Source organism: Mytilus californianus, unplaced genomic scaffold (genome assembly GCF_021869535.1).
Source record: "Mytilus californianus isolate M0D057914Y unplaced genomic scaffold, xbMytCali1.0.p SCAF_11, whole genome shotgun sequence".
Classification (NCBI taxonomy): domain Eukaryota; kingdom Metazoa; phylum Mollusca; class Bivalvia; order Mytilida; family Mytilidae; genus Mytilus; species Mytilus californianus.
In genome coordinates this window covers 28568285-28590462 of record NW_026262593.1, presented here as the reverse complement: position 1 = coordinate 28590462, position 22178 = coordinate 28568285, and the positions used below count along the sequence as shown (strand labels likewise).

General features: G+C 31.4%; 1 protein-coding gene across 6 annotated transcripts in view; it reads right to left on the bottom strand.

Moving 5' to 3' along the window:
* LOC127719847 (ephrin type-B receptor 1-B-like) overlaps positions 1-16660 on the bottom strand; it is an 89584-nt gene extending 72924 nt beyond the window's left edge. For 5 of the 6 annotated variants that reach the window (XM_052226164.1, XM_052226166.1, XM_052226168.1 and 2 more), the window contains exons 1-2: positions 16177-16660; positions 146-175 (exon numbers count right to left, since the gene is read on the bottom strand). In XM_052226164.1, coding sequence (XP_052082124.1) covers positions 146-175; positions 16177-16267 — 121 coding nt within the window. In that variant the 5' untranslated portion in view covers positions 16268-16660. The remainder of the gene's footprint in view (positions 1-145; positions 176-16176) is intronic. The other variant, XM_052226167.1, reaches the window with a different exon arrangement.
* Between the last annotated feature and the right edge of the window lie 5518 nt (positions 16661-22178).

The window sequence follows — 22178 nt, the reverse complement described above, 5'->3', positions numbered from 1 at the left end:
TTGTGGATTAAATCAACTTCATTTCTAGTTTTTGCAGGTTTCAACGTTTGTAATCTGTGATTAAATTTCCATAGTATTTCAAATATCATCAAGCTAAACTATAATGTAAGCAGCTGGAATTCTTGCCACCCCAAAGAAATGTTACCTTTCATAGGATTTATCCACGGAATTGTAACTGAAATGTAAAGTCGGGACCAATGTAACTTACGGTACCAGTGAAGAGAAACTTTTGACCAGTTTCTAATTCATATTGCTCAACTTAATTACTAGCCTCTGGCCTTTGTTAGTCTTGTATGTTTTTTAATTTTAGTTCATTTATTTGTTTTGAAGTTTAGTATGACGTCCATTTTCACTGAACTAGTACACATTTTTATTTAGGGGCCAGCTGAGGACCACCTCCGGGTGCGGGATTTTCTCACTACGTTGAAGACCCATTGGTGGCCTTTGGCTGTTATCTGCTCTTTGGTCGAGTTGTTGTCTCTTTGACATATTCCCCATTTCCATTCTCAATTTTATGGTTGATTTACGACATTATTGTTGTCCTTATAATTTAGTAAATGAAAAAATTTGTAGGTTCTGTTTGTTTTTTTTAAAAGATTTTAATGTTCTAATGCATATTATATATACTGCGGATTCTGACATTTATTTACGTTGGTATCAGCTTTCGTGGTTGTAGAAAAAATAGCCATCTCTTGAAGGAAACCTGAATTTATGGTTTCATAATTTACTTCCTATGAAAGTAAGTGAATATTTGTATAGCCTTGATTATTTAAATTCATGGTTTTCCTTTACCCACACACCTACGAAAATATGCAGCCCATAAATAATAAAGAATCAACAGTACTATAAATTAAGTTGGAAATTCTTTTCTTGAGGGGGGGGGGGGGGGGGGGGGGGTTATAATTTTGCTAAGAAAATGTCCTTTTATTTATATAATCAATTTGAAGATTATAATTAGGGACAAGTAAAATGAAAATATATAGGTTTGACACTTAAAATCCCAAATTCAAACTGCAAAAATAAACCACTTTACAACACATCTTACTTCTGCACAGTGGGAGAGAAATCAATCAGTTCTGAAGTTTTCCTACTAAAAAAACTCTTCAACAATGATTATAAAATGACTAAATTACTTATGGCACTGTCAGAAGAGCATCATAAATTTTCTACATGTTTCTACTATAAAATATCTCTCTTATATAATAAAATACTTGTAGTTTGCCATCATTGTTAGATCGTAAATTTAAATCTTGTCAATTCGGTCTGTCACTAACATATAAAACTCCTCTGCTTCACACCAAATCCCCATAAAATGATCAAATGGAGTATATACTTAGCACTATTTTGAGGTATATAAAACAGTGATGCAATAAAATAATGTCACAAATAGGTGTTAAATATTGCTAGCTGATCAGTTGTGAAGGCGAGAATGAAGAGATTTTTATACCTTGTTATAAAATAATTTGTAATCACCCGGCATTATGTAATATGTATGTTTACTGAACTCCAAATGCATTAAGATACAAACTTTACATGATGAAAATGGCAAAGGGTTATTTAAAAAAAATCACGGCTGTATTAAGCAATCTGCCTGCGTATTCTTACATGATAATTTTGATACCGTTTCAAATTATACATTTTCAAGGTCCAAAAAATAAAAGAAGGTTGAATCTGAAAAGCCTATTGGAAAAGTGAAATCTTTGAAAAGTGTCTTCCATACAACAAGTTTTCTTTGATCAATGGACGAAGACTTAGAGATGTTTCAACAGTTATCTATCTTCCTATTTTATGTCTTCTTATCTGAGAAACATACAAATGCACAAATAATATTCTAAGATTATTTGTAATGACTAAAAGACTTTCTCCTAATCTAACTTCCTCACAGATAGATGTTCCAAAAAATAAATCCAAGTCAAAGATAATTCACTCCAAACCGAGCATACAATCTTAAAATTTTGAAAGAAAACACCACAGAACCATCTTATATTCTTATGCTGAAACTCATCTATAGATATAACTTCTTAAATTCATTTTCATGTCAAAATACAAACGGTTTCACCATGAAAATCTGACCTTGATAAAAAGTCTACATGATCATTCATAAGGCATTAAATGTCACAAAATTTTGAAATAGAATTCTAATAAGTCTTTTTTTCTCAAATCATATGCATGGTTGAATTTAATTTAAGCTTGAGTGAAGCGTTTCACTAAATTTTCTGTCTGACAATCCAAGACATTTACAATTTTGTTCAGGATCATAAGAAATTTCCTGGTGTTCTACACAAATTTCCAACAGATCAATTTTCTAGAGCCTGCTGAGTTCTTGAATTAAGTGAATGAATTAAATAATTTTTAAATTTTTAAGAAATCAATAGCGTTGAAATAAAATATTACAGGTGACATGTGGATGAATATCTTATCTATTTTGGAAAACTGAGTCACAAAGTTAGGCAGATTCTCTCATGATACCCTACTCTGAGATTTTTCGTGGATGTTTTCGCATTTTTTCACTTTGGCCCTTGACACAAACAACATGCCTGGTATGACCATAAATAGAAAACAAGATGAACAAACAATTCAACATCGATGTCATAACCAAAATGGCTGCTATTTCTATAAATAGGACATAATTCAAACCGATAAATCACTGTCACAACCAATGATAAAAAGTTTCTCTCCCTCTATAACAAGATTCATTCATAAAACCGAAGTTTTAAGGTTTTATGCAGGTAAAAAATAAATAAACAAATGAAAGATCAAGTCAGATCATCATCCCAAGACTATTAAAAAATACAGGATGAAAAAAAAAGATCTAATTGTATTTCCAATATAGTAGCTTTATTGTTGTATAATTTAATATTGTCTTTCTAAATGTTCATGTCCCAATAATGTAATCAACAGCTCCTGTAGGAGTACTATCAAAGTATTCTTGTTCAATGGTGCTTGTAATTTTAAGAGAATAGGCAAACAATAATTATTTGAACAATCATTTTCTGTGCACTATTTACATAGAAAGCATCATTTAACAGACTGCTTTAATGATGTTTTGTTCAATTTTCTACATAACATTGAATGGTGTTGTCTTGTTTCAGAGTAATTTGTGTAGAATAAATTATGACATTACAACACAATTTCAGGACAGAAATGTGGATTTGTCTAAATGTCAGGCTAGACTGAAACGTGAGACTAATGCCAAGGACTCTGTGCAGTAGTGGTCAAAGCTAAATTATGAGGTTATTGTATAATAATGGCCCAGTGGTCTGAGGTAGTCTAACTACTGTATCATTAGTCGGTCAACACTAAGGTTGTGAGTTCAAATCCTGCATGTTGCAAGTGCACTTGACTCAAATCTTCATTGACTAGGATTGTCAGTTTTCCTAGTGAAGGTCCTGTTTCTCTCTCAGGGCACTCTGGCTTCCTCGATCATTAAAACTGACCACCGTGAAATAGCACAATAGTGCTGAAAGTGGCGTTAAAACACCCATCAATCAATATAATTGTGAGGTTAATCATGTCAAGGGCTCAGTGCAGTACTGGTCAAAGCTAAATTACAAGGTTAATGTATATTTTATAAGTGTTTCTTTCGGCATTACCAAATTTCTCTTAAAAAATTATATAAATGCTTCCACATCTTGCATAATTCATTCTTATTAATTTATTTCCTGGTCCAAGATGTAAATTGCAACAAAAAAAAATTTCTTGTCTTTTTCTCACATCAAAATAAGAGAAATCGATAGGAGACAAGATTTATATGCCATCAATAGTGTCCAGTACAATGTCCAACATCTCTTTTAACACAGTAAATTCTTAAACCAGACAATTATTTTGTTCTAAAATACAATCTCGGTAGAAAAGCTTTTAAGGCTGACCATCACTAGAGTGCTGGATTTGACAACTCAATATCCTGTTATAGTACTGTGTTCCTGCCCAACTAAATCAGAGTTTTGTGATTAATGAACGCTAATCCATACTTGATTATATTTCCGATCGTAGTAATCTATTATTTATGTACCAATGCTTGAAACCCTTCATTATATTATGGACAGAGTATTCAATCTTGGGATACGAGCAGTAAATGATGTCCTATTGTGACTTACTTTTCACTTGCAGAGTGGAGTTCGCTATTATCCTCGGAGGGAAAACACTAAATTATTTTGTAAACAAGGAGATTTTATCATATCAATTTATCTAATTAGTTTGTGATCAAAACGCCAAAAGCAAATTTCCTTCTTATTTTTTTCAACTTTTTCATTTTTACCAACATTGAAAAACAAAAATATCTGATCATTCCAGTTTTTCTCAGAAATAATTAACCATAAAATTCTTTTACATATATATATTTCCCATCATAAAATAAATTTATCAAACTGACTTTATGTCGAACATGTTTGCAACGAAAGGCTAATTTTTCTCTTCAAAGCATTATTTATTTGCCCCTTGAAAGGCAAATTTTTCTCTTCAAAGCATTATCTATTTGTCCCTATCACATCTTTCTGAGAGATGACTGGACTGTCTGATTTCAATTTTAGCCTAAATAAACAGAACTTCTAATATCTTCAACACAGTTTTAAAAACACAAAAATAAGAAATTCCGACCTCAAATTGAAATCTTGAAACTTATGACACCTAAAGTTGTTAAGAACACATGAAAACAGAATTTGTGAGTTCCAGAGCTAAAAGTACATTTGATAATGTATTAAGTTTACAACTTTTCAGCCAAAATATTTTTGAAAGAAAATCGATTCAATTTGCAAGTACAAAATGCCTTCAATTTGAATGATGAGAAACCTATCCAAACATCAAGCCTAAGTAATTTGTTAAATTCTAGAATTTAATTATTTGGTTGAAATTGTCACTGGTTATAAATGGGAAAAAAGAGACATGACAAAAATCAATAATTAAGCTTTTGACTTCTGACACAAGCTACAAACTGGATCTAGCAAGACAGCAAAACCATGAAATTAGCCTAAGAGTTCAAAATTTTGACATCTGTGCTTTAAGTCTTGATCAAAGACAAATTAGGTTCTAGAGCATTTCTAAGTACTTACTTTAGACAATAAAACCATAGAGTTATACAACATGTACAAAGATATATTTCTGATTCTACCACAACAAGACTTCAAATAGTTCGTCAGTATTCAAATTGTTCAGAAAGACACTTTCTAGCAATGTTTTTTGAATATAAAATTTAACTGCATTGATTGTACAGTACTGAAGATGACTGATTATTGTACGACTTCTACACATTCAATTTAGATATTTTCATTTCATCTCGACTAAAATATACAATATCTTCATTGATAATTTCTGCTTCAGTTTCTGTATATTGGCAAAAGGCTATTGATTTCAAAGATTTATCACTAAGTTGAAAATAAACATGCAATTGAAATTCAATGAGAAAACGGGTCAGTAACCAATCTTCTAGACAAAAAAAAACATTTCCCACTACGATAAAACACCGTCTTGTACAGTTCTATGGAAAAAATCCATATCAATAAAATGAAAAGCGAGAAAATCTGTCTCCGTTTTACTTCAAAAATGGAATAACAATTGAACACGCGGCAAAGTATATGTTTGTTAAAGTTTACTTTATTTCAATATTAAAAATTCATTGAAATTCTGAACTCAAAAAATACTAAGTCAACAAAACTATTGAAGCCCTGCCGAAGAAGGCGGACCATGTCTGAAACAATCCTTTCAATTTTTTCTTAAGCAGTTTGCAAATAAACGGAAAGGATTATCTCCACCTTACGACCCTTGTCAAAAACAAATGTTTCCCAAGTAAGATAAATTCTCTTTTTTTCGACTTGAGCCAGTACCAATGACGAACGTGTTTGTTTGGTTTATAATAGAAGTATTTGGCTAGGGTAGATACCTGGGCACAGGGTTATTGTACCTGGTATTTCTTACGACCACAGGTGATCAGCGTTGCTTCTTGTGTTATCAGTACACAGACTGATTAAGTCAATGTTTGAATATTGATATCTATTTAATTAAATGTTGCATGACCCGTTGGGCAGGTAGAATTTTCATTAAAATGTAATGTGGTTGATGGATTAGTGATAGATTATAATAAAACAAGAAAAACAATAATGATATCATTGCTTGCACATACCATAAAAGTACATTTGACAAAACAATTCTTTCTATGAAAGATAATGAGCAAAAAACAAGCATTTTTTCCAAAAGTACCAGGACATTCAGAAGACAGAGACGATTGTTTCTAGTTTAAACAAATAGGCTGCAACAACCTACAAGCTAAATGTACATTGTGGCAGTTGGGCTCTCAGAGGACCCAAGAAACTGAAACCACTCAATTTGCCATGGCTAATTACTTCAAAATCTATTTTCCTACTTTGACTGTACATCTCTTTACATGCAGGATTGGGTTATTTTCATTCTTCTCAATTAAAATAGAAATGAAATGTACTTATGAGAGCTATTGCTCAGCTGCAATATTATTATTCATCTTCCACAATAAACACCAAAATACAGATTTAGAGGAACAACACCATCATTTTTTTATGAATTAATGAATGACCATCCATCATATGTAGCCTAAGGAGTGATATGACACCACTTGTCATGACATATGTACTTCCTACCTGTATTGAATACACAATTTACTTTTTAACTAACAACCTGGCACCTTGACAACATGGACACTGGATTGTTATTGGCCTACACTAACTGCAGTGTTACTTTCCCTGGACATGTTTTAAAGGATAGGGATTGACTAAAAGGATGGCCCTTACTAAAAGAGTTATGGGGGATTTCATTTTTTAAAAGGAAACAGATTTTAATGCTCTATATAATCCTTATTTAACTTGCATGCCAGGTTCAACTATATGCATCAATTCTTTATAGGAAACACTGAACAAAATTTTACAATTCTTAAATAATGGTGAAATGCATATATATGGTAGTGTTCTTTAATTCATGTGAATATTAAACATTAATGTCCTATTATAGTTATAGTCATGTGAACCACATGATATTTTATACTATCAGAACACAAATTTATCATAAGATCCACAGAAAGCATTAACAACAATTGTAGCTCCAATAGTATATACAAAAGTACAGTTTTGGGTTGACACGACTTTCTGGTTATGATACCTAAATCTGAGTAAAACAAATTCTTCTCTCCTTAATAATTCAATTCAATTCAATGTATTAGTATGTTACCCTATTGAGAATTTTGTTTTAAAAACCCTAAACCCAACACTACCTTCAGAATGAGAGTTTCTTTGTACTGACAAGAGAAAACAATAATAAAAGTCCATAACTTGATAATCTTGTACTGTAAGGAACTCTTATTGAAAACAAGAAATAAACACCCAAATAGATTATTTTCTGTTCCATTTATTGTGATATACTTCATTAAAATGGTAATGCAGAAGTCTAGGCCCAGTATTACATAATATCACATTCCAGGAAAAACCCAGAAATTTTAAATGTCAATCATCTAGAAAATCCATGCATTTATTGCATGTACTTTGGATTATCTATATAAAGGATAATTCCATCATGAATCCAAGGATTTATGTCTGCTATCAGGAAGAGGAAAAGAAACATAAATCTCCTAAAATACATGTATCACCTCACAAAGAAGCATTAACATCATCAACATCATGTATCTAAATAAATTCCCATCAGAGATAACTAAGTGCATCAGATACAGATTTAAATGCTTTTAATGCAGTAAAATGGCAATAAAAACTCATTAATTTTCATAACTTGACAATAAACAATACTATTAGTGCAGTGATATAATTCCTCTGCTACAAGTATTCTAATTGTTTTAAGATGCTATCTTCTAAAATGGGATCAGTTTGCACCACATGTAAAATACTTAAGATAAATTTTGAATTAAAGCAAATTGGCTCTATCGTTAAAAGTTCAACTTGATAAAATAACAAGATCCCAGCTTCATATAACACTGAATGAAATAGGAGCTAAAAACCCTCTCATCTAGTGCTAATGTTCAAAAAGGTATCACAAAAAAGATTAGAGCCAAGGAGGTACAAGTTAAATGCTATATAAACTTACAAAATCAGAAATGTTGCTGTGTTTGACATATTCATTCATGTTCTTTTTTGGCATAAAATTTCTCTTGCAGCTTTGAAAAAAATTAGTTGAGCATAAGGACAAAATGCAAATGTTGCACTTTTTATCAGATATTACATGCTTCAACTGTTCATTCAAATAATGAAACACTGAACCCTAATTAAAATCCCTAAAATGAGTCTTCAGCACCCTTATAGCCCATTAGGTACATTTGTACATATAATTCTGGTGACAAAATACTCATCTATTTCCACAACAAGTCAACAACCCTACCCATATCAACCTAAACCCTGCAAATTTAAAGATTACAACACTGCATGCTCTGCAGAACTTCATAACACTCAAAGACATAATGAATAGGTTTTTAACAGTTAGTCAATATGAAAATCCTCTTCCAATGTCACTGAAATGTCATTCAAAATATCAGAATACTTGTCAAGGATTTCCACTGAGGGAACTACAAAGCAGTAATTGATCTCGAATTATATTTTTCATCCAGAAACAGCATAAAGTGCACTGTTATCAAGTGATGGTTTGCCATGTAAGCACTTAAGCTAAATACTATTGCATGCTAGAATGTGAAGATAAAAGAAGCTGACAACAGTTGTCAAGTCTCAATGATGAAATATAGAATAATTCATTTTACTAGAATATTTCTCCTTTGAAGTAGAAAAATATAAATAAACAAATCCATTGCATTTAGACTAAGTAACAACATTTCAAAGAAGAGAAAGATTGCAGACAAAGGAAGCTATAAATGGGCAAGTAACCATTGATAAAGTCTGTCTTGGACTATAACCTTGCATGACCTTAAATGAGGATGTACAAGCTAATTCAAACTCGTCTTCTGATTTTTAAATGCATACACATAATTATGAACTAGTATAGCAAAGCTCTGTAAATACAATGCTGGAGGCAACTTCACAAAGTACAAATATAGAACATGTCAATCAACCGTGATCGACACCCCTACGTACTTCCGTGGACTGGAAAATTATATTAGTTGCAGTTTGTAGCTGTATTAAAATAGTTAATATGCTTGAGAGGTTCCGAATTAATTGATCAACTTTCCAAATTGTGCAACTTCAAACAGGAAGTAAATGAAGCATGACGCTATTGAGTAATGCTCTCAAAAAAGTGAGGAGACGATCAATGCGGAATTCTACAAATTCTTTGATCTGCGGTTCAAAAAAAATTACTCCATAAATCTATATTCAAGAGGGATCAACTTTATGCATAGTAGATGAACTGAATTAAACATATATAGTTTACCAAATTAATTACCGCCAATATCAAAGAAAGGCGAATAAGGTTATTGTTGTTTCAAACTCAATATATAGGGAACCTACAAGCTAGATCAAACGCATAAAAATTAGATAATCATTCCCTTGTAATTATTATATTGGATAGTGTTACAACTTCTAGTTCTAATAAACTGTCGATATTGAATTTCTCTTTTCTAGTAAAATTGCTATTTTAATTAACAATATTCCCTAAAACAGGAATTACCAGAAACAAATTTAGGTAAAAATGTGTCTTTGAAGGATGCATGTTAGTTATGTTCCATTATGTAAGAGTATTGGCATGACATTAGCTGAAACCTTTAACATATTAATATTGCGTAATCCCGTTGAAAACAAACTCTGGAGTACATACAAAAACAAACAAAATCATTACAAGGAATCTGACATGGGTCATAGCCATTAAACTGATGAGGGTCAATAACTTACATACATAAATTAATTACCACCCTTAATGAAAGATAAACCTCCATATCAATTAATACTAGGAATGTTTAGGTGTCCTGGGTATAGTCAGGTGTCAACAATCAACTTAATGACTTTACCATGTGTGTCAACACAAGGGTGGGAAATGTTGACACATTCAATCATATAGGAGACAAAAATAATATTTTCAGATTAATTGTTTCAATGTTTTCAAGTGCATATCCACAGAACTTTGGGGTTTTGAAAAAGCAAAGATGACATTTCTGGGATCAGTTGAGTCACAGCTAAAAAAACAAGGATAATTTTGTCAAATACTAAATTCAGTCATGTCACTTGAGTAATACAATTAAATGTACTTTGAAAGACAAACAATCTTGTACTATGTCACATTAAAATAAAAACAATTACTCTTTTCTATCATTAGCGATTTTAGACGAGAAAAAAAACAACACTCCTTCGCCCACCAATCAAACAAAAATATAAAATGAAAACAAACAACCACCATCACCATGGATCATAATTCCCTCACTCAAATATGTCCAAATCACCTCTAATGTCCAAGGAATTTAATTATTCCAGCAAATCAAAAAGTTATCATAGGGACCACCAAACAATTGTGGTCAGCAACAAACAGGTACACAATAATGTATCAACCACACGATAGATCAATGTCTTCACACCTCATTTACACCTGAAATCTTCACCTGGGCAGACAAAGGTGAAAATGTACCTATGCCGCAGGCCGATTCTAACATCATCAATACCTGTAATGGGCCTACAGAATTCCCTGGCCATATGTCACTTCCTACTGTTTGACGGATTGCGCTTTGTTGTATTTATTTTTGTTCGTTTGAAGTTTTTATGCAATATTCTTCATTACTAATTTTAATCAATCAAAATTAACATTAAATTTGTTCTAAACTTTATTTTATTCTTGTTGTACCATGAAACAGTATATTTATGATGACATCTTTGTTTGAGAGTGCAATTTATTTTCTGGTTTTGCAATACTGCACTGTACATTTATTCTTGTCTAGCTTAATAAAACTCAATTAAAACTAAATATTTTAAGAATGTAAATAATTGTATAATGACCTTTAAATGTTGACTAACACCCAAAAATTTTGAAATAGAGAGTAAATGAGATATTATATAACTATTGGTAATAAATGTTTGCCTAGCTTCCCAATTATATGAAGTGTGGACAGAATTCAAATGGAATGTGTTCAATTGTAATTTGACAGGTAGCCCCAGACATTTATGAGATCATTACCATCTAAATTCCCATCACATTTTATAGTTATAAACTAATAATAAAGTTTGTCTTATCAATTCTAATCCCATTATTATTGGACAATAAACTCTAATAGTGTAAATACTTGACCACTACATAATGGTCCATTGGTATAATTTTATGGTTGTTATCAAACTATGGTTGACAACTGTAATTTACAACACTAATCTCTAAAATACTTCACTTGAAACTTGAATTTAGACCCCCCCCCCCTTTATTTTCTAGGAAAATCTAGAACAAAGTTTAATTTTAAACAATTAATGTCAGAGACTTTATATATATCATGGTCAAGACAATTGTGGAGTGGTATAAAAACTTCTGAAAAAGCAAATATGATTTATACAAAATCTATTTGACTGTATGATTATACTAGTTGTCTTATTGTTTACCAGATAAGCTAACCATCTAAAAAAATCTTGTAATCTAACTGATGCAGAAGTCCCGAAATATAACTTGACCACCTGAAATGTCTGGCAAATTTTGCTTTTGTCAAACAAGTATTACCAAATGTCACAATTGTTTTCAATTATTTTATTCAATTTTCATATTTGCCAGGCAAATTTATATTTTGGTCAGGCAAAAATTTTCTTTAAAAATTTAGCATATATGTATTCAAATAACACATGATATACATGAATAAAAACAAAAAATAGTTAAATTCATTAAAAAAAGAAAATCAGGAACTGTTCTTAATAACCTCTACCAATTTGATAAAATATTGAATTTAATTGGATCTGGCCCATATACCTCATTATTATAACACAAATATGAACATGTACAATGTACATGCATCAACAATTACTAGATTAAAAAATTTCAGGGAATCAAGAAACCAAAACAGATGCAGTTCTAGTTTTACAATAGCTAACTAGTAACCTGGGACTATTACAGTTGTAGTGTTATGATCCTAGGACTATTACAGTGGTAATTTTATGATAGTTATTTGTGAGATACATGTTTTATTAATTAGTCGACTAATCTTCAAAGCATTTTATTTTAGTACCTGATATCTAATTTATTTCAAGATGTTAAATTGTGTATCTATTTATTCTTACTGTTTTTAGCCCATTAATTTCTTCCTTACAAAGTATTTTGCCATGGTTAAAAGTATTAATAACTCATGGCAGGATGCTACATGTTTTGCTACCATGATGAGTTTTTAAACTAAAATGCAAGACTTATAAATGTCAAGAAATCTCATACAAGATAAATATGTGTTGTAAAATTATCTATTTATCATTTATTTATAAATTCTTCTGTTCAAATTGTTACATTGTAAATGAAAATAGAATTTTGATTACTTCATGTATTGTAAAATTGGAGTATTCGTAAAGGTTTCTTTTTAAATAGTTACCGGACATTGCACCATTATAGCACATTTTTGTGATGGAATAATCTGTTCATAAGTTGTCTTGGCTAAACTAACCAATTAAATAATATCTTCCATGCCTTGAACAATAAGTTAGGTTGGTTAACTTATGAAGTTGTTTTCGCAGGCCCCTATTGTGGCCTAATATTTTAGTTATTTAGTACACTTTTCTCTTTTTCAGCTGCAACACCTTTTTTTTTGGTGGACCCCTCTAAGCCCCCCTTTGAAAAAGAAACAGGATCTGCCATAGTCAATTCTTAAAATTCGGATGAATAATTGTACTTATATAAAAAATTTATGAAAACATAAAATGATAATAAATAAGTTTAATAATTTAAGCTTTTTCTTGCATTTTGCCATATATGAAAAGACTGCAATTTACTGGCCCATTTGAGAGAAAAATTGAACATAGCCACGCACCCTTAATGCATGTTTACCAAGTCAACAAGTGAAACAGTTCAATAGCAAAGGCTTTGAAATTTAAATTATTGGCTTGAATTTCAATAGCAGCCTTTCAATGTCCTACCATTCAATTAAACTGACAACAATGTCCAAATGTCCAGCCTAATGGCCACTCAGATTACTTGACCGCTACAGGTAAAATATAGCTATGAAAAAAGATTAAAATATAATTGTCCTTGGGTCTTATAAATCTTTATCTTCTATGAAGCCTTCTTAAGAAAAGTTTTACTGAAAGAACGGAGATAAAAAGATAGGATTGAAAAGTGTATTGAATTTGGATAGAAGGAGATTTAAGATTAAGCTAGTGTATTTGATCCTGCATATTTATATCAAATGAATGTTTTGTCGTCAAAATGAAAATCTGGTCAATTTTCATCCAGCCAAAAAACATTTTTAGTGGCAAAAAAATTTAAATCATTGAATGCATAATGGTATGAATATGAAAGCAAATGATATTTATTTTCAGGATTTACCTAAGATTTTAACCATAAATCATTTGGTTCAGTAAAACTTTTTCACTTGCTATTAAATGTATAACTAGTTTGATTTTTGTTTAAAAACAAATTCACGGAAATTGATAGATTTTTCGTGGGATTTTTTTCAAGAGACTGAATATCTTGATGCTGGGAAATCCTACTCTTCTTCAGGCCTTGTCTCTAAAATTTGTACACAAGAGATACACAGTCAGACCACAAATATGAGAAAATAATTAGTCTGAACCCTTACCCTACTGAAGTATGGTTGTGTTGATAGAAAAATAAAAGAAATTCATCACAAAACTGACCACAATTGAATTTTTACAATGAACAGTCCCATAGAGAAAATTATCTGTTAATGCCTTTGCGGTCCAATACAACATCGTGACCTCTTTTGACAAAGGTCGAACATCCAGTCTGAATGACAAAGAAGTTGAGCCAACTGTTGACCATCCATCCACTTTCTCATATGATGTAGTAAAATGTCATTAAAGAAAGCATATGAGGTCTATATATGCATATAAATCATTTAGAGAAAGGAGTATGAGAATTGAGAAAAATGTAGGACTTAAATTTGGATACATGTACCTACTAAATGATATTGTTCTGACACTTTTCAATACAATAAACAAGAATTACTGCCTGGTTAACTTTTAATTACAAGATTGTGATTTTTTTTTAAATTCTAAGCAAACAAAAGTGCAAGAAAGATACCAGACTGTTATAGAAAACTAAAAGACCATATATATAAGCTAAAGTGTGCCCAAATTCTGGCAAATACACACTAAAGATGTTCACTTGTATTATAAATATTTTGTTTGGTTCACTGACAGATGTGAAATAAAATACCTGTCAAATTATGATCAAATATGAATAGAACTATTGGTTGAAAAATAATGAAAACTCAACTGACAGAAAATATATTTTGATAAACGGAAATTATCAAAATCAACTAAGGCACTACCAGCCAAAAACTTGCCATCTTAAAACTTAATTAAAATTTAAAAAAAATTAATTCTAAACATGTAACACACGTATGACACAACTTTTAAGTTTTAAGAATACAGACTTCTGCATGCAAGATTTTCTTTCTACTCATATTAACTTTCATATTTTCTAGCTATGATGTAATACATTTAGATGTCACAACAGTTTTAGTTTCATTCTACTTTAAAAGCAGACGAGAAGATTGAAATCAAGCTTCATTTTTTTTGTAAGTTAACATGACAGATTGGTTCAAAAAGTTAAAACCCTGTTTTAGAAAATTATTTAGTTTACTTTAACATTTCAATGATCACAGTAATAACAACAATAAAGTCATCTTCTTTAAACAAAATATCAAAAGTGGTCAGATTAATTTGTGACTTGGTGATTTGGTACAGACCTAACATCATTGTATTGATCAATCTAAGCGAAATAATGTGGCTGAAAAAACGAATTTGTTCGCGACCATAATTGTTTGGTCCACTGGAAGAAATAATTGAAGCAATTAAAATGTATTGTACTCCTGAGATTGCACACAGTGCGAAACGATGTAATTACATCTTTAAATTGAAATGGTCTTGTTCAAATGTAAATGATACATACACAGACCTTATCCAAATGCAATAATTTACATGCAATTTTGTTTGCCTTTTTTTTCTTCATTTTAGATGCAGTTTAAAAACAAAATCCGATCATTGTAAAAAACAAATGAGTAATTTCACCCATATCACCCTATTTTGCAAATAAATTACTAAGAGTTTTTCTTATTTTCATTCCAGACCCTTTCATATTTTCCAAAAAAATAATTCCATTATTAAGTGTCTACTCCAAGCATATTAACTCATTGGTCAAGAATAATGTCTTTGTTAATCATTATCAAAATCATTAACCAATCTGCAATTTGCATATCTTTTTGTTTATTTGAATTAGATTAAACATGTTTATTCTGTAATTTGTTTTTTATTTACCTATATTACATACTGGAACAAAAGAACCAAAACAGATAACAATGAAATGTCATCAGATTATTGTTTGATGAAAAAGAAGAATTTAACACAATTGTGAATCATCCTTTAAGCCATAAATCTGATATAATTGGTAATTTTATTTGAATTTATCCCTAAAGCACTGATTAGTTCTGATAAATTTCTAATTTATTTTACAATACAAAACTGGCTGCCAGGGGAAATATATTTTCTGACAATTCATCATTTTAATTTTTAGTAAAAAATACTGCAAGAATAAAAATTAAAAAACGTAATTGTTCCTATAAAAAAAAATGAAATAATTTTAATTCACAAAATCAGTTTTGTTTTCTGTCACCAAAGTTCCAATTTATCCGAAAACTACTTTATGATATTTATAAAAGAACAAAAAGAATACATAACAAAGAATTGAAAAATACATGAAATGGAGAAATATAAATTGATATATCTGATGTCATAATAAATCATGAGAGACTGCTGATTTGGTTCGCATGGGTGAATTGAAAAACCCTGAGTAAAATACACATTCTTTACCAGTTTCTGAAATAAAAAATCAATGATGTCAACTGTTTCTCTGGCAAAACAAAGGTTTCAAAAATCAATGAAGATCACAACGAACCAACATCATACACAAAATAAGAAAGTAAGTAAGAAGAAACAAGAAAATAGTGGATAAATATTAACTTTTGTTTGTATAAGGTTAAGAATTATTGACACACTGTCACTGGAGATTTGTGTACTGTTATCGTCTGTTTATAGTGTGTGCCGTGTTTACAAAAATGCTGTTTATGTTCAGCAATACACTTACCTTTTTCACAAGAAATATAGGATGATATAAACCACAAATAATATACAAGGCATCGAAAAATAAATCCTACGAAGCGACATGGCTTCGCCATGTTTTGGCCAGTGTTTCACTTTTCTGTCTGCAAAAATAGCATTAACGCATGCGCAAGTAGAAGGTAAAAACTTTCCCGTTATCGGACAGGTGAAAATAAGTATAGTTTTTATTTTTCACAAAATATTGAAGCAAAAGTAAATCTTTTGTTACACATGTAATAAAAACATTAACTTATATGATTGATTTTTGTACGCGTTGTTTACGGTTTGTCTGAAAAAACACTTCCACTATGATCAAACGGGTTCCGCTGTATACTTAATAATCCTTTAATCTTTACACAATATGTTAATTGATTAGTGCAATTTACGTTGATTAATCCACAAAACTTCGAAATTTGTGATTTTAAACTGTTGCAATGCAGTATAGCATTTCCTTCAGAATAATGAATTGATTGCTTCAGATCAACAGCGTATTTGATTTAACTCCGCCCACGAAACATGTATTGGCGAATTATATTTTTCCTATTTTGACTTATTCATACGTGAACAATAAAACATTTACAAGCTTATTTATTTTACAAGGGTTCGTTTGAATTTCTATAGTTCTTTTTTATCAAAACGTTAATAAAACTTTGTAAGTATGATTTTGTATTTTAACATAATAAATATGATTTTCCCGCAGTCCTATTATTTATTTGTTTTTACCACATTTTTCGCCGATTGCCGCAATTATATTAGAGATCATCAACTTTAAAATAAACATAGTTAATTTTCATTTTAAGCGTCGCTTATAAATGCACTGTTGCAAGGCAATGACAATAATGTTAACGCGGACCTCTTTGAAAGCTCACTTTTTGTTAACGCGAACGTCATGGAGAACACCGTATTGATAAAAGAAAACAGAACAAAACATTATGATAACCTTTTAAACTTAAGAATAATGGTGGTTATTTCAAGTGTTAAATCAACAAATTAAATAAGAAGATACAAAGTAGCAGAAATGTTGAAAAATTAAGACATCTTAGTGCCCGTTATAATATATATATATGTATATAGTTCCAGCCCCGGTCGGGGAGGAAGTAAAGAATCATATCTACTCTAACATTGTAAGGTTGATTTTCTAGGCACTTTATATATATACATATATTGGCCCAAAAGTGAGGTACTCCTTCGCCAGTGATATACGGATATAACAGTTGATCCAGATACATATGATATAATTGAATTGTATGTTTCTGTTCATACTAATCTTTTTGTCATGATTTGTAAGTATGTCTTATGACAATAAATTTCTATTTTGATTTAGTGGTGAAATGTTTACTTTTACACTGCCAAGAGCTGCTTTTATATTTTATTGAAAAGAAAATGTATTATATTCTGAAACTATACAACTAATACGTTTTGAAATTACATATGTATATAATCTCTCATAAATCTTTCCAGTGTAGCTTTTGTTAAAGGAGCAGAAGATACCACGGGAAAATCGAAAATCATAAGTCGATAAGAAACCAACAAAACTATATGGCAAAAAAAACAACCAAAAGACCAAAATACAAACAACAATCTACAAAACTCTACATAGAAGATAAAAGACGGAGCAATACGAAACCTACAAAAAAAGGGATGGTGGGTGATCTCAAATGCTCCTGAATGGTAAGCAGATCATGCTCCACAAGTTATTTGGCATGCATGCAGTTGGACGGTAGGTACCCGGACAAAAGTCATTCTTTTATACGAAATGACTCTCGCAACACGATTGCAAATATGCAAAACAAAGTTTATAACGTGTAACACACGGTGACACTGCCCTTAAATCGTAGTCGGATATGTTGCTTCCTATTTTTCAAATCGATTATAATTTTGGATATCATTGAACTGCCAAGACAACCAGCCAGAAAATTTAAACAAACATAGTAAAGTGTTGAACTGTTCCAATGGATATTCACGAAGCCGCCTTCTGCATGTTTTCTTCTATTTGGCGAGTAGCAAGGTTTACAGAAAGGTCAGCCGGGCGTTAAACAAGATTACCTTTTTATTGCTGAAGCGGATATTGGCAATGGCCGTGGACTTTTGAATTGCTGCATTCAATATTTTCTATAACACCAATATTGATAAAAACATCTAATGTGGTATTTTATTAAGTATTTTATAGTCAAGGAGGACATTCTTCTGCAGATATCTCAGAAATCCATGGAAACACTTTCTATAGTTTCTATTGTCCAGACTTTACTTTTATAGTATGGATTAATATAGATTTCATATAGTATTGAACAAAGATTTCCATTATTGGACACAAAATTAAGACGCCTTTAGTTACTATTTGTCATCTGCCTATGACCCAAACATGCAAGATTACATGCACTTCTCAACAATTGAACTATTTACTCTATAAATATACAAATATTTACAATAAGATGTCATTCTGTCTATATATGACCCAAACATGTAAGATTACATGCACTTCTCAACAACTGAATTATTTACTCTAGTATAAAAATATTTACACCAAGATGTCATTAAATGAAATTGGATATCCTACATTTTTCATCCTTTACCATCAAATATATAAGACAAAATTTCTGAAATACCACCTCCTGATTTATGGAAATCTATATATCCGTTTGCATTAACCATAATTTCTTGGTGTAATTTGTACTAGCGCTTATAATGGGTGTATTGAATACAAACAGCATGGACACGTGATGCTGAAACTAACTTCGTTTGCACTATAACTTTATGATGCATACACATGAGCAATCACGGTTCCAGTTTATGGTGCATACACATAGGCAATCACGATTCCAGTTTATGGTGCATACACATGTGCAATCACGGTTCAAGTTTATGGTTCATACACATGGGCAATTACGGTTCAAGTTTATGGTTGGTGCATACACATGGGCAATCACGGTTCAAGTTTATGGTGCATACACATGTGCAATCATGGTTCCAGTTTATGGTGCATACACATGTGCAATCACGGTTCCAGTTTATGGTGCATACACATGGGCAATCACGGTTCCAGTTCATGGTGCATACACATGAGCAATCACGGTTCCAGTTTATGGTGCATACACATGTGCAATCACGATTCCAATTTGTGGTGCATATACATGTGCAACCACGGTTCAAGTTTATTGTGGTGCATACACATGTGCAATCACGGTTCAATTTTATGATACCAGAATGTGCATTTTACAGCTAAAACTGTAATGCCGAAAATAAGCATTATTCCTTGTTTTCCATCAAAAATAATTATATGAAAGTAATAAAAGAGATGTCACGAACATATTATTGAGACAGCAACTCAACGACAATGACTAACCTAAATAAACATCTTAGAATCCTGTATATATAGGAATCCTGTCCTTATTATTTCATATTTCACTTAAATTTAAATGTCCATGATATTTATAGAGGAAATCTAGTGTTGTTACTATCCCGTGGGAATGTTAAAGATTCCATTGATTCTTGGACAGTTATAATTATTATCATTATTGGGATGGGGTCTTTTAAAATTTAAGTAACCTTCATTTTGTTTATCAGCCTAGTCACGGAGAGGATTGCTTTTGTTGCATACAGCAGTCAGTAATATATTCAATAGAGCACCGTCCCTTGGTGTCAACTGCAAATATACCACAAACAAGATTAAAATGAAGAGAGCTTTTCTGGATACAATATTAGAATGAAGATAGCCTTGGATCTTGGCTCACTGCTTGACAGTAGACGGAGTATTATATTAGGTCAGGATGCCAGGCTAGAATAAACATGATACAATTAAGTTCTAATGCACCGACCCTTGGGAACATGTGCAGTTTAGCCGCCTCAGTTCAGAGGAGAAAACCACCATCAGAAATGAAGCTAATTACATTATACGAAAGGGCAAATTATTACATAGTAACCAACGACAACCAGCTGGACTATAGGCTCCAGGTATGAGACAGCCAAAATAAGAGTATAGCGGTTATAAACATACTCGTGGGCGGTCAACTTTCGCCAACTCGGGATAGTTGTCATACAATTCAACATTATAACAAACTTTATAGCAACCATTGCAAAGGGGTTGACATTTCAGATTGGTACGAAGCACAGAAAAAACTAACCAAATGACAAACTTTGAGACCTATAGTACTGATTTAAGAGTACTTCCAGTTACTGGTAGCTAGTTTTAAATAATAATTAGACCATTTTTTGAATAATAACGGCTTTAGCGTAACTGTGTCATAAGTAGTCTTGGAAAAACATGACATGCACAATACATTTCAGTCATCGACAGAAAAAAGGAAGATTAACAATAGGGAAAGAAAACTATAGTCGATTATGTTTGTTAATAATGAAATGCGCAATTTGATTAAAATTCAGATCTATCGTAACTCGCTTACTCGTCATATGAGCATAACGAAATCAGAGATCTATATTTTAATTAAATTGTGAAATGCAATGCATATAAATTTTGCTTCCTTTATCTGATGAAAGCAAAAACAAACACGAGACATAAACGGAACTGGTACAACTGCCCTTTCCTAGATTTAAATATTTCAGTTTCACACGGCACACGGGAAACTCTTTACAAAAAATTTACGACAAAAGGGACGATTTGTCGTTCTCAATTGTTATTTTTTTATCGTTTTTGGACGGTGATATTCCTTTAGCTCCGTCTTGCGGTGTTTATATATCCGAACTCGTTCGCTATGATCGTGTCGCTATATATTTCCTTGAACGTGATCTATATGCATCATTGGTAAATTATTAAGTCAGGTGTTTCGTTACCACAAATTACTTAAAACCTTTACTAAATTATTATTAGGTATACAAATTATTATTTATCATTTTGTTAGTGTATATATATATATATAGATAGATACAGATAGAAACAGATACATATAAGTGGTTTGAAAGTTTGGCTGTACCGTTGTTTTTAAAGTTTTAAAGCCCGACAATTCAGATACGATTTTATGTAAGCTTGTGAATAATATAAATATATAATTATATCAGAGACATTGTATTATATGTCTCTGATTATATAAAGTAAGACTCTTGTAGCACTAAAGTGTTCCGTGATAAACAGTAATAATATTGTCTCGTCTTGTTTTGTCCTGTATAAGAGCGTTGGGATAATATGTTAATTTTAGTCTTAGATGCATGATTTTTTATTAGTTTTTATTGGCTTTGAACTAGCTGTCAGTAACTACAAGAACTCTCAGATCTTTACTTAGTGTCTTTTTTGTTGTGGAGATATATAAATACGCTGCCTCGTCAGGTCTGTGTTTTTGTTAGATGTTTTTCTGCTTTGTATCGATCTGATAAGTTAAGCCCTTTTCAACTGATTTTTAGTTTGTTCTTATGTTGTACTGCTACACCACTGTCCCAGGTTAGTGAGAGGGTTTGGCACCAAAAAACTAGTTTAACCCCGCCACATTCTGTATGTGCCTGTCCCAAGTCTGGCGCCTGTAATTCAGCGGTTGTCGTATGTTGATGTATATCATATTTGTTTTTCGTTCATTGTTTTGTAAATAAATCAGGCCGTTAGTTTTCTCGTTTGAATTGTTTTACGTTTGTAATTTCGGGGCCTTTTATAGCTGACTATGCGGTTTGGGATTTTGCTCATTGTTGACGGCCGTACAGTGACCTATAGTTGTAAACTTCTCAGTCTTTTGGTCTCTTGTGAAGAGTTGTCTAGTTGGCAATGATACCACATCTTCTTATTTTTATATCCGAGATTGCAGTGACGTCTATAGCAATATTGGATTAATTAACCTATAGATATCTTGTGTTGTTTTATTTCGTTGGGTTGTCGTCTCATTTATCTGTACAACACTTCTCCTTTTCTTCCTATTTACAAATGTTACTGGATATTACATAACAACTTAGAAACCTGTTTACATAACATGACAAACTTGCTAGACAATAGTTGTGCATATATACATAGTAATGAACGGACAAATTACTCTTGGGAATGTTAAGATAAAT